At 40.2% G+C, this 13,908-nt stretch overlaps 1 protein-coding gene across 3 annotated transcripts in view; it reads right to left on the bottom strand.

Annotated features, from left to right (window-relative positions):
* LOC120462366 (NACHT, LRR and PYD domains-containing protein 12) overlaps nt 1-7,807 on the bottom strand; it is a 34,831-nt gene extending 27,024 nt beyond the window's left edge. For all 3 annotated transcript variants that reach the window (XM_039650982.2, XM_039650981.2, XM_089120070.1), the window contains exons 1-5: nt 7,689-7,807; nt 6,909-7,037; nt 6,589-6,684; nt 6,227-6,322; nt 2,351-2,446 (exon numbers count right to left, since the gene is read on the bottom strand). In XM_039650982.2, the coding sequence (XP_039506916.2) occupies nt 2,351-2,446; nt 6,227-6,322; nt 6,589-6,684; nt 6,909-7,037; nt 7,689-7,804 (533 nt within the window). In that variant the 5' untranslated portion in view covers nt 7,805-7,807. The remainder of the gene's footprint in view (nt 1-2,350; nt 2,447-6,226; nt 6,323-6,588; nt 6,685-6,908; nt 7,038-7,688) is intronic.
* Between the last annotated feature and the right edge of the window lie 6,101 nt (nt 7,808-13,908).

Raw genomic sequence — 13,908 nt, forward strand, 5'->3', positions numbered from 1 at the left:
TAGAAAAAAGAGCAGCTTTTGGCGTTAAACTTGGCGAGACCCCAGTCGTTATTGTTGTCTCGCCATTAATCGGCCTAATGGAAGACCAGGTGCAGGAGGCGGTCAACCTTGGAATATCTGCCACTCAGGCTCAGCTCTGTCCCAAGAAAGAAAATGCGTTAAAGAATTGTTGATACCAACTTCTGTTCGACAGTCCCGAGGATCCCCGAGTCCCAATGAGCGCAAAGTGGCAAGACATGTAAGCCACGGAGTTGTATAGTACCAACCTGCTATAGGCATCGCCGTCAACAAATTCCATTTAACTTATAAATGTAAAATTATAAAATTATAAATTCTAAAATTGTTTGTAGAATTTGTCAAATTCTTATTTTCACGTGGGTGCGCTTTCCCATACTGTTTCCTTGTGTAAGCAAAGGCAGCTGGAACATTTATTAAACATGTAGAATAATTTCCAAAGCATTACATATAGTATTACAAATTCAGACATTTGTGATATATATATAAAAAAATAAAACATAAGATTATCTTTTAAAATCAATTGAACATGGAGCAGTTTTTCCTGTGAGTGAGACTGGAAAACCTGTAGTGGATTAGAGCGGAGTGATAACAGAACGTTTTAGAGTGCAGAGAGGAACGGGCTTTTGCTCCAGTCCTGGCTTTGCGTCCGCGCCGTAAGGAGCTCAACATCTGTCTCGCATGCACGCTTGCTCTATATTAGAGGATATTTTAACTAATTTGCGGTAAAACTGGTCGATCACGAGTGGCTCATCAGGTAGATCTATAGATAAACTCATCTTGCATGCATTTGACCGGCCGGGTTCACACTTCAGCGAGAGAAATCGGGGGTGTGGCATGAGAGCGTGAGAATTGGCTCAATTGCGTGAGTCTCACGCTCAATGCATGAGAGTTGGCAACCCTGCCTGTAGACTACCTACTGTGGTTGTCACAGTGCCACTAAGTTGTGTTGCTTTTCAAAATCAATATACAGCTACCGTTTTAGTAGCATAACTTTCAACTGTGCACTTGGACCCGATTAAAGTTGTTGACAATTTAGTTATTAAATTGAATTTTTTACATTTTTAAACTTGTGCAAGCGCAAACAATTTCCAATGCAAATAACAACTTCAACATCTATGTTAAACTGTACTTAATACTTGTGTTTTTCTAATTGAAACGATTGGCTATGAGCTACGTACAGGAGCATTTGATAGACATTCTTAGCACCCAATAAACGGCGCCAGGCATTCGTAAACCACGCCTCAAATATGGGAAAATGAACATGTGGTTCCCAGACCCAAGTCTCAACGAGAATTGGGTCTGGCGTTAGCCAGGCTACTTGCCTGGGAGACTTCCTGGGAATCCACTCCCTGCTTCCGAGTTCCAAATTTATAAGGCAGCATGCAAACACATTTCGCTTTCAGCTGAGGAGCCAAGTCGGTGTCCCGGCTGTTCCAGCAGAGGTACAGGAGTTTTGGTGATAGGACGTAACGTCTCCGATACCTCCTTCAGGTAACGGAGGTTACATTAGTCCCCTAGACGTTCCCTATCAGTCAGTCACGTTCAACGTCACCTCAGAACTGAACTTCCAGCGCCCAGAGTCTAGTCCCTCTGCACTTGTTGGGATGGAAGAAAGGACAGGGCTTTGCAACAAGAAAGTCAGTCACTGGTGTTCCTTCTCACCCTATACAGTGAGACTATTGGATAACACTGGGAAAGCGAGCCTAACAGACGTACCCACAGTGGGGCAGCGATGTGGAGCTCAGGGGTAGTGATAGCAGAGGAGGCACCAGAGCAATTTCTGGCAGAAAAAGATGCCTTCCATGACTTTGTAATCTCCTTGTGGCATTTCTGGGAAGATCCTGCTCTGAACACATTTGGGGGTTCAACTCGAACAACACTACTCTCCCCGAAGGGGGCAGAGCAGCCGAAACTTCATCCCTAGAGGACTCAAGCTGACACTCTGATGCAGCGATCGTCATCCCCGAATGAGATGCTGGGTCCCCCATGGGAAGCACCAGCAAACGCAGCCAGAAGCTCCACAGTTTGCAATGGAAAAGACGAGTGGGAGGGCTGCCAGGAGGGGTCCCACTGTAATCCTCATATCACAACCGATGGCTCTCTGCTGTAATCCCAATGAGGCCAATTAGTCAGTTCAGTTGACGTAACGTTGAACGTGACTGACTGAACTATTAACTGGTATAGTCCACATACCTAAGCTGTTAATTATGATCTTCATTCTAAAATACATTGCATACAAGCATTGAAGACCCAAGATTACATTTGAAAAATTATTTTAAAAGAATGTTAAAACAGATGTCATAAGATAAAGATACTTTAGTTCAGTGTTTACCTAAATCCATGATCAGTGTGTCCACCAAGCTTAGGTGGAGGATCCATTGACAGGTCACTCTTCATGGACACACAGCTGGGTTCTGGAGGGTCCAGTCTGTGGATTGAAGTTGAACACAACAATGTCATTCACACACTCTTATTAGCATGGCTATGTTTTATCATTTATGTTCTGAGACTTTCATTTTAATGTTTTTTTTATATATATCTGGAGCCTGTGAATTCCTGTTTCCTGTGTTTTCCTTGGTTTATATGGGCTCCATTTTATTCTCAGTTGTTTCCATAGTTACTCATTTTTGGTTCTTCACCTATTTCTTTTTTAGTTGAAAGTCACCCTGTGTATTTATACTCCTCAAATTAATCAGTCCATTGTTGTTTATTGTGTTTGTCTAAAAGCAAAGCTGTTTAAGTTGCATGTTTGTGCTCCCTTAACTGTCAGATTATCATGTTTATTTGAATATAATATATTTTATTTGATTATCTTGATTATCTGCTGCAAACATCCCTGTCTCAACATAGCCTTCATTTTACCTAGACTGCACCACTAAACTCAGGGATGGACTGGGACAAAAAAAAATAAGCTCTGGCATTTTTAGTCCAGACGGCCCACCACTGCAATCCAGAATCGGCCCCGACGGACACCATCTCTATATTTGCTGCTTAAACAATTGGATCCTGCAACTGCAGCTTATTGAGAGTCGGCAAATTAGTGCCATATGAAAAATTGAGCTTTAAACACTTTAATATTTCTATCATTATGTTGGCCCTTAGAAGTCACTTTTCTATTCATACATATACATGCACTAACATTTGTATAGCATTAATTTACTAATAAAAAAAGTCTCTCTGAAAAACTAAACTTGTAGTTAGGCACTGGTTTGGTATAAAAAAAGTAATTTTCATGCTGTGCAGGGCCCCACCACCCCTCTCAAATCAAGTAAATGGTACGACCCGCAGGCCAGGTGCTTCTGCTGCGGACCTACGGTGAACAGTGCTGCCAACTTAGCGCCTTTGCTTTGTCCCTATTTAGAGCGACTTTTCAGACCCCTTTAGCGGCATTTTTTTTTTTTTTTTTCAAAAAAGTGTCTAGTAACAATTTTAGTAACTTTTCCGACAAACCTTAACCTCCAAATGTTGCCAGTACTGTCCAGCGAGCGTGAGGTCTTGCTTTCTCCCTGTCGTCACTCTCTCTCGCTGCGTCTCCCCGTTCAATGAATGGCTGAGAGGAGCGCACGGCCGCTGACAGACACGAATGAGCAGTGTTTTTCCAAGGACTTACTTATCTGCTTTTCTTTTGTTTTATATTTAAAGATTTTAGATTGATCGTTTTCATTTTATTTCTTTTCTTGTGCTTATTATTACTTGTAAAACTCAATATCACAGAGCTTATTCATCTGGTTCCCTAACTCTCTCAATTCAGATATTCATATACATCAGTGGGAGAAACACTTATAGAAGGCTTTCAGTCCACAAATCAGCAACATTCACCATGGATTTATGCTAATGTAGTAAGTTAACTCTAACCATAAATATGATAATGTGACAGAAATAGTCACACATCTTTTTCCACCACTTCATAAACTATATCATAAATGTTGTATTTTTTTATGTGATGACCAACACTTTTTTTGTTCATCCTTTAAAAATTGTCCTAAAATGAAAAATGTTACTATGTTTGAAAACTCTTATTTAAACACTTATTAAAAAAAAAATAATAATAATAAAAACTTCCACTGGAGGTGATCGCGGGCGAGTGCAGAATGAATGGGAGTCTATGGGGCTAAACGGCTAAATGTGTCTCTGCTTGTCATTAAATCAAAATAGATTTTATTGTTGATTCCGCAAGTTCAATATAGATTATAGGCCAAAAGTCGAATGAACGAGTACTTATGTCCTTTTGATTTCTTACAGGTTAGGCTGTTGTTGGCCGGAACACGCTAGCATTTTGCTATTGTGTGACGTCATCACATTTTTGAATGGATTTTTAGAACAGATAAGTGAACTTAAAAATGCAATTTTCAGCTGAGTGTATTATCTTATCCCTCCCCTTTGAATGCAACTTTCAAATTACTTGACAAAAAATTACATCCTGAGAAAAGTGGATTTCTGCATTCTGCACTCGACCGCGAGCGCCCCCGCATGGACAATGACGCGTTACTGCAGCAGTCCAGAACCCGGAAGTAACCAGCCAGTGCCAATTCTCTTCAATTAGACATTCTCTGTTCACTATATTTTCTCTCCTTAATATACATGTTTTCACTACTTTTATTTTTTAATTAATATTAAGACATTATGAATGATAATAACTAAAGTTATTTTCATCTACACCCTGAATTACTCAACTCAACTCAACTTTATTTATAGAGCACTTTCAAGACCACAAGTGGAACCAAAGTGCTGTACAAAATGAATAAAATAGAAAGTAAAATAAAGAAATAAAAAACAATACAAAGACATGACATAAAAAATAAAAAAAACTTACAAAGGATTATCAAATGCTAAAGAAAACAAGTAAGTTTTAAGCGCACTCTGAAAAACACCCAAAGAAGGACAAGATTTCACAGACAGGGGAAGGTCATTCCAGAGCCTAGGAGCCGCAACAGAGAAGGCCCGATCACCTTTACCTTTCAAATTAAGCTTAGTGATTTATTGTCAGCCCTAGTGCAACCAAAAATTTTTAATTTTTTTTTTTATTTTTTTATTTTTTTGTAGAACTTGTTTGAGGTGGCACTGCCCTCAAATTTGAGTCTCTGGAGCCCTGTGAACTTACAATAAAACTGCATATCATAATATCTGTATGTTAAAGGGTTAGTTCACCCAAAAAATGAAAATTAAGTCATTAATTACTCACCCCCATGCTGTACCAACCCCGTAAGACCTTCGTTCATCTTCGGAACACAAATAAAGATATTTTTGATTGAATCTGAGGGCTGGATCACTTTTCCATAGACAGCCTGAGGGACTGCCTCTTGACGGCCCAGAAAGTCATTAAAATAAAAGGTTTAAATATTCCATGTGCCTACAGTGGCTCAACTATAACTTTATCAAGCGACGAGACTACTTTTTGTGCGAAAAAAAACGTAAATAACGACTTTATTCGACTTTCCATTACTTCCTTATGGGCGCATGCGCGAGAACTGAGACGAGACCGTTCTTCTTCGACTACTTTTTGTTACCGGCTGCTCACCACGTAGGAGTTTTACCGCCCCCTACCGTATAAGATGACGTACTGATATAGCCGGAGGCGCAAAACGTTCTGTTTACAAGCAGTACGTCATCTTATACGGTAGGGGGCGGTAAAACTCCTAAGCGGTGAGCAGCCGGTAACAAAAAGTAGTCGAAGAAGAACGGTCTCGTCTCTTGTGTTCCGAAGATGAACGAAGGTCTTACGGGGTTGGTACAGCATGGGGGTGAGTAATTAATGACTTAATTTTCATTTTTGGGTGAACTAACCCTTTAAGTCTATGTATTATTAAAGAATTTGTCAGTATTACAGTTATTTTGGGGGAAATTTGAATAATTGCATTGCAAGCTGATGTGTGCCCCTAAATGTTCTGCTTGCGCTCCTAAAATTTTCAGTCAGGGGCAACAGCGCTCCTAGTCAAAAAAGTTAGTCTGGAGCCCTAAAGTAGTATACTTTTGACAATAAAACAAAAATATATTAATCAGAGTGTGGCTTATTTTGTTTACATTTTAAGTGTTTTTATGATAAAATACAATACCCCACCATTGGTATCACTATGGTATTTGGTACGGGGGCCCAGCAAGATAGTTTGTACCCAGGGCCCAAAATTTGGTGCTAAGTCCCTGAATACAGGCACTGAACAATTCTTTAATTTCAGCACAAAAGATAAGACAAACAGCTTAAAGTGTTTACCTAAACCCAGGATCAGTGTGTCTACTAAACTTAAGTGGAGGATCCATTGACCGGTCACTCTTCATGGACAAACAGCTGGATTCTGGAGGATCTGGTCTGTGGATTTAATTAAACACAAGTGAATTTAATTCACACAGTATTACATTTGGGACTTTTGTATTTAACTGATTCAGGTGACTGAATTATTCCATCAATATTTATCATACTGTTGGAGATTTTAAAACAAGTGCACATCCACATATCGGAGCTGTTGATTTAGATATTTCAATATCTTCTGAAATGCATTGCTTACGGAAACTGAACAATTATTTCTTTATTTCAACTCTGATGTAATAAAATAAGCATTTTAGTAAAGTGTTTACCTAATCCCAGGATCACAGTGTCTACTAAACTTAAGTGGATGATCCATTGACCAATCACTCTTCATGGACACACAGCTGGGTTCTGGCCGGTCTGATCTGTGCATTGAAGTTGAACACAACAAGTGAATGTAATTCACACACTTTAATTTTTAATGATTTTTGTAATTAACTGATTTGGGTGACCAAATTAACCATTAATATATGGTATATTGTTGGAGATATTACAGCAAGTGAGACTGTTAAGGTACACATCCATATATCAGGCACTTTCTAAGTTTCAACACAAAATATGTATAAAGACAGTTTAATACAGTGTTTACTTAAACCCAGGATCAGTGTGTCCACTAAACTTAAGTGGAGGATCCATTGACCGGTCACTCTTCATGGACACACAGCTGGATTCAGATGACTTTGGTCTTTGGCATCTGGTCTTTGGCATCTGGACTGAACTGAAACAAAACATCAAGGTAAATTATAATAAGACACTGTGATAATGATTGATTGATTGTTGATTAACTGAATAGTTATGCTAAATGAAATAACAACAGGAAAGCGTGCCATTTGTGCGTGAAAACCACACCCAATTTGAACTATTAAACTAAAAGCACACATTTTAAATATGAAGATACATGAGGTTGTGGTAATTATCAGCCAGATATTAACTTTAATTATTAACAAAATTAACTTTTGTTAGACAATAATTTTCTTGTCATAAAGCCAAAACAATCTCTGTTGATACTTTAATTTACACTGTAAAGCAGCTTTGGAACTACATTTATAAAAGCGCTATATAAATGAAGATGACCTGACTATTTTTTTTTATTTATTTATTTTAAAGAAGATTGTCAAAGTTAAACAGTCTGACTATATCTTTTCTAACTCGATGTCTTGGCGTTTTGACTGCAAATTCAAACAAAATCTATCTACTTTATCATAGGCCTAATTTAAACCTTCTAAAAAATGATGTAGGGCCTACACTTTAAATCATAGTTCGCAAAACACAGTGGACCAATGCGACATGGCGGCAGGTAGAAAACGCGAAAATTAAAATGAGATTATCATGTATCAAGTATCATTGTATCTATAAAAGGCCAATTTACCTGTGTGGAAATATATCTGTGGACGGGTCGTCATGACCATCATGGTTCTCCATCAATCTAAAATCTAAAGGAAGAAACTCAACACTCAACACTGTCCAGATGTTTCCAGTCTTCATAAAATGGCAGCAGGGCGATGAATTTTACTTTCTCTTTGATAACCACCTCAGGTGAACAGAAAAGGGGCGGGCGAGATCTTTTCCTGATGCCAAACAGACCGAGTAGGGGGAGGCTGCAGACCTGGAGCCGGCAATTTTACGCCCCTGACAGTTTCCACGCCCCTGACAGTTTTAGGGGGGAGACTACAAGTTATATGAGCTTAGTCCTATATCATTACAGGCATTCTTGACTTGAAGCGACGCGAATTAAGGTATTTTAAATAATCTGCTAAAGTTGTTGTTGATTGTATTGTAATGATGCAATATTAATTATTTATAAACGATTTGCTAAGTTTTAAACACGATTTGCTTTGGATTTCATTTCAAAAGATGGGTCTATAATTTAATAAAAGTCTCTATTATTTCGAGAGAAAATAAAAGTTGGCTACTTTTGGCTCAACCTTGGCAAACTTAACCACATATAGGTTTAAAAGCTGCCCTAGTCTTCTCTTTGTCTCACTTACTTTTAAAATTCATTTAATTTTTATTTTTATCTAGTCTGTCTTTACCTTGCGTGACATGGCATCTTCTTGTAAGACCCTGTTTACTTCTTTGCATTTAAACATAGCCTACTAAACGTGGTTGATGGAGCAACATTAGAGTGGATATCGGAAATGTGTTAATTACAGTTTATGATGTGTACACAAACACATATAATAGGCATGTATGTATGTATGTATGTATGTATGTATGTATGTATTTGAATGCAAATTTCTCTAAGTAAAGATTCAAAATGCACACTCACTCTAATATTTTGTCATATAAACATAATGCATTATAAAGCCCACATTAAAATCTTTGGTCCCATATGGTTTAATTGTAGATTTTGGTTTAAGTTGTTTCTTATAAATGAGATGATCTAATTTTCTAATGTATAACATAGTTTTCTTAAAATAGCTTACTGATTTGGACTAAAATGTATGTGCACTTAATGAGTGTTTTATCATACTCTGTCTTTAGTTTTTTTTTTTTAACTTGTATCTCATTAAAGGGTTAGTTCACTTTGAAATGATTTTTTTATGTTTTAGCTTACCTCAAGGGCATCCAAGATGTAGGTGTCTTTGTTTCCACAGTATTTTCAATTTTGATATTTTTAGGTCAAAGCGTTCTTGTCTGTCAGTCATATATTGCAGGTGTACCACCCCAAAGAGCATGCACAGAGAAGTGCAAATTAAACATGATTTAATGACTCGTAAATGTAAGTACACATTGATGGCCTAAGACACGAAACGAGCGTTTTGTGTGAGAAAACGAACAGTATTTATATCGTTTTTACCTCTTGTAATCACAGTCACGTCCAAGTACTCTGAGGGCGAGGGTGATTCTGTCTGCGCTCGTTGCATTGATACACGTTGCATATACATATTGATAACCGCTCGTTTCGTGTCTTAGGCCATCAATGTGTACTTACGTTTACGAGTCATTAAATCATGTTTAATTTGCACTTCTCTGTGCATGCTCCAAGGTGGACCCCATAAACCTCCATTATATGACTGAAAGATAAGAACGGTTTGACCTAAAAATGTCAAAATTGAAAATACTGTGGAAAAAAAAAAGACACCAACATCTTGGATGTCCTTGAGGTAAGCTAAAACATATCAAAAAATTAATTTTAAAGTGAACTATACCTTTAAAGTGAACTATACCTTTAAGGTGTGTGCTACTTAAGAAAATTAAAATCTCTATCTCTAAACTTTTATAAACACCCATCTTTTGAATCCCCAAAAATGTTTAACCATGACATCCTGCCATTATTTTATAACCATTGTTTCTACCACTATTCAACTTTATGTGGGGAAATCTAGAAAATACATTGATAGAATATATATAATTTAATAATTGTTATAAGATAATTGTGAGTTAAAAGCTAGACCCCCCCCCCACCACCACCACCCCCAGGGGGGTAATAGTTTTTGTTATTTCAGTTATTTTGTAATAGTTATTTAATTAGTCAGTATATGCACTTACAGGGGTTGGACAAAAAAACTGAAACACCTGGTTTTACTACACAATAATTTGTTAGAATGGTGAGGGCCTCATTTTGCATCCAAATACAGCACCAATTGACAGATAGAAGTCTTCACAGTGACCAGAGGGATTATGAGCCGTTCCTCTTCCAGAACAGTGTCCAGGTCACTATATGATGCTGGTGGACTCGCTCCTCCAAAACACCTCAATAATATTCAGATCTGGTGACTGTCAGACCATGGGAGATGTTCAACGTCACTTTCATCTTCATCAAACCCTTCTGTCACAAGTCTTGCTGTGTGTGTTGGTGCATGATCATGCTGATACACGGTTTGAGCATCAGGTGCTCATGATCCTCCAGAAGGATTTGGTAGTCCCCGGCAGTGTCGTGTCCATCAAATACAATCAGGATTGTCATGATATTGGAGCTCAAACCATCACTGATCCACCCGTGCTTCACTCTGAAGATTGGCCGCCAGGCATATAGATGTGAAACCTCCAACATTGGCCAGTGTTTCAGTTTCATTGTCCAACCCCTGTATATTCGTGGTACACAGCGATGTGAGCTGTGTCCAGTGGGTGGCGGTAAGCCAGAGTAAAAACCTGGAAGAGGTGTGTTCGACATCGCCTGCGGCTGGATGCAACCGATCGGCGAGAACAGCCGCGTGCAGGCGGGGAGGAGCTGCAAACGGAGACGTGAAGTCGGACAATTTCTGGTTCCCGTAGTGACGGCTCACGTGGTGTTTGCATGCTTATACCACAGCTGAAGTGAAATAAATGCAATATTTGCCAAATAAACAGATATTTCAGACACATTTTCATTTAATACTTTACTGCTTCATACAGCATCTGTTTGAACTAGTATAAAGTTCAAAATAAGCCTATAATCAATGACGTGGAATCAACGTTTTTTAATCAGTTTTATTTTGATAAACATGATAAACATGACACAACATAACATTGCGACTACATGAAAAGAGTGTTTACTGTTATAAAATACTGATTTGTTAGCTTTAGTGGAACTAAAGGTGTGAGAATAAACACGAAACGCACGTGATTGTTGTCATGCGGTGAATCCGGCGAATCGTGGAACAGCTGTGACATCATCAGAGCTCGTGCAGCCGCTCTTGAGAAGCTGCGCTGGCTGAGTCCTCCGGCTACTCTCGTATCGCTCTCGCGGTACTTTGATGGCATATGTCACAGTCATGTGGAGTCAGCGCTGCATCAAGTCGGACAAAATTTCTAACCGGCATGCACTGTTTCAAGTCAGCCGCCGATCGGTCTGCGCAGAGCTGCATGAAGTCGAACAAGCCTAAAGAGAGTGAGTTCACGTGAGGTTATGACGAGATTAGGGTAGAGTTATGTTGTACTGCGTCTGCGTTGCACGGAGCTGTTGCGAATGACGCTGGCTGAATAAAAAGAACCCAACCAATCACACGCTTCATTCCTTCAAGCTTCATCGCTTCATTCCTTCATTCCTTTAACCATTCATTCCTTCAAGTGTGCTACAAAATACTGGCGACAAGGATGGGATCGGCGGTGCCGTTTGAGTGAGTTGCCTACGAAAACGCTGAGCATGGACATTGAGCAACTGCAAGATCAGCTGAGCGCGGCGTTGCTCCGGCTGCGGCTCGATCAGCTGCACTAGGTGTGTGTGCATGCAAAACTGGAGGGAGAAGCCAAACGGCACTCGCTGATCAGATTAATAAGTGAAGCAGTAGAGAGTGTTATAGAGACGGAAGACGATGATGTAGCCCGTCGATGATGTAGCCGTTTGTTCGAGTTTTCATGCGGGTTAACGCCAATCGGTGACCGCGCGGTACAAGATGGCGGTGGTGACGCAGACAGAAATTTGGCAGAGATCGCGCATTTAAAGAGACAGTACACAGAATTGCAGCATCAGTTTGAGTTGTCAGCAAATGTGCTGAAAAACAAAATCCAACATCTGAGTTTGAAAGTTCCTGATGTGTCAAGTCCCCCGGTGTTCTCCCATCATCATCTTGCAGTTTCTGAAGTCCCTATCCGGCGTGATTTTAAGATTAATGGCCAAATTGGAGAACAGGGTCAGAAAGATAAGCTTTCATACAACAACTTGATGCACCAAATTGATGCTGGAGTGAACAAGGGACACGGAGAGTCTGAAATAATTGATCCGGTGATAAGAGCAGTGAGTCCTGGTATGAGCCTGCATGATATGTTGGAGATCAAGACTGATTTAACCCTTTCTCAGCTGCGCACGATTCTGAAAGGCCATTATAAGGAAGAAAGCTCAGCAGACCTGTATCATCGACTGATAAACATCACTCAAGAGAGTCGTGAGTCACCACAGAACTTCCTATTCCGTGCCATTGAGTTGAAGGAAAGACTTTTAGCTGCTGCTCGAGAACCAGATGGAGAAGAACAGTACAGCCCTGATCTCATACAGAGAAGATTCCTGTGCGCACTAGGAACAGGGTTATCAAACGATCACATCAAGTATCAACTAAAAACCTGCCTTGATGATCCTACAATCACTGATGAGATTCTCATCACATCTATGAACAAAGCTGCAAGTCTTGAGTGTGAACGACAGCAAAAGTTCAAGAAGAATGCCAACATCAAAGAAACTAAAGTCAGTGAGGTTCCAGCAGAACTACGTCAAAGTCAAGAGAGGATGGGATATGCTGTTGGAGGTAAAGAACAGTCCACATGCACACAATTAAAAGCTTTAAAAACTCCACAAGTCATGGACAAGAAAGACTCTGAGCTTTATGAGGTCGTTAAACAGCTGAAAGAGGAGATCGGAGAAATGAGGAAAGCAATGAGTACTTACCGTTCCACGCAGCCCAGAGAAAGGAAGCGAGGATGCCGTGGATGTCAAGATGAGGGCAGAGGTGACCAATGTGATCATTGTTTTAAATGTGGGCAAAGTGGACATCTTTCCAGAGGGTGCAGGGGACCACCTGCAGGAAGAACGGAAAGAGGACGCTCAGCTAACACTATGGTGGTAACAACTCGCACAACATCATCACTGTGGCCAGAACATCAACATGAACTCCTGTGTGAGAGCATTAAGCAGCTGGAAGCTCAGGAAGCAGCAAAGCAGAAGGAGAGCCATCTGTGGCCCATATCAGGTCCATAACTGCTAATCAGCTGTCCACCAAACATAATGCACAGTTATTGAATTTGATCGGAGAAAAATGTATGGTGAACTGTTTCTTTGATGGTGTAGCAACAAAAGCGCTGTGGGATACTGGCTCACAAGTCTATCTTATGAATGAAAAGTGGCTAAAAGAACATATCAAGAACATATCCTGAACATATCCTGCCCACATGTGGCCTTGAAGATATCCTAGGCCCTGGAACCCTCACCGGTCGAGCAGTGAATCAAACAGTGATCCCGTTTGAGAGCTGGGCCGAAGTGACATTCAAGCTGGGAACCGACAAAACCACATCGTTGGAACTGGAGGTGCCAGTATTGGTACTGTATGTGGTGACGATGAAGTGGCAGAGGAGCCAATCATTGGTTACAATGTCAATGAGTACCTGTTGAACAGTGGTGTAGAGCGACCTACTAATGTAAAGACCAAAGCCATGAGTACTGCACTGTCCTGTGACTGCAAGAAAGCAGAGGTTTTGCTGAACTTAGTGAGAAGCCAAGACGAAGGGTTCAGTGATGGAGTAGTGAAAGTAGGAAGGTCAGAAATTCCTGCCCAACAGGCTAGAACTGTCAAATGTTGCATTAAAATTGGCCCTTTGTTATATGATCAAGATGCTCTTTTTGTACCGGATGAGTGTGCGAAGTGGCCAGATGGATTGAGGGTGGAGGAAAACATTGTTCGCCTTAAGAGAGGGACCTGTTCACGCCTCTGTATTCCTGTGATCAATGATACTATGCATGACATTGACCTGCCTCCACGGGCAGTTCTGGGCCATATCTAGCGAGTAAAAGCCTTCTTCTTCCCTGCCGAGGTGAGACCGGTGTCCGCTCAGAGAGAGACTGCATGTGCGACTGTTGCACACACCAGCCAAAGCCTGTTCCAAAAAGACCTCATCAAGACCTCATCACCACCTCATTGACCTGATCAAGTCAGCCAACCTATGGGAGAATCTATGGG

This window comes from Pimephales promelas, chromosome 15, assembly GCF_988280905.1.
Source record: "Pimephales promelas chromosome 15, fPimPro1.hap1.1, whole genome shotgun sequence".
NCBI classification, from domain to species: Eukaryota; Metazoa; Chordata; class Actinopteri; order Cypriniformes; family Leuciscidae; genus Pimephales; species Pimephales promelas.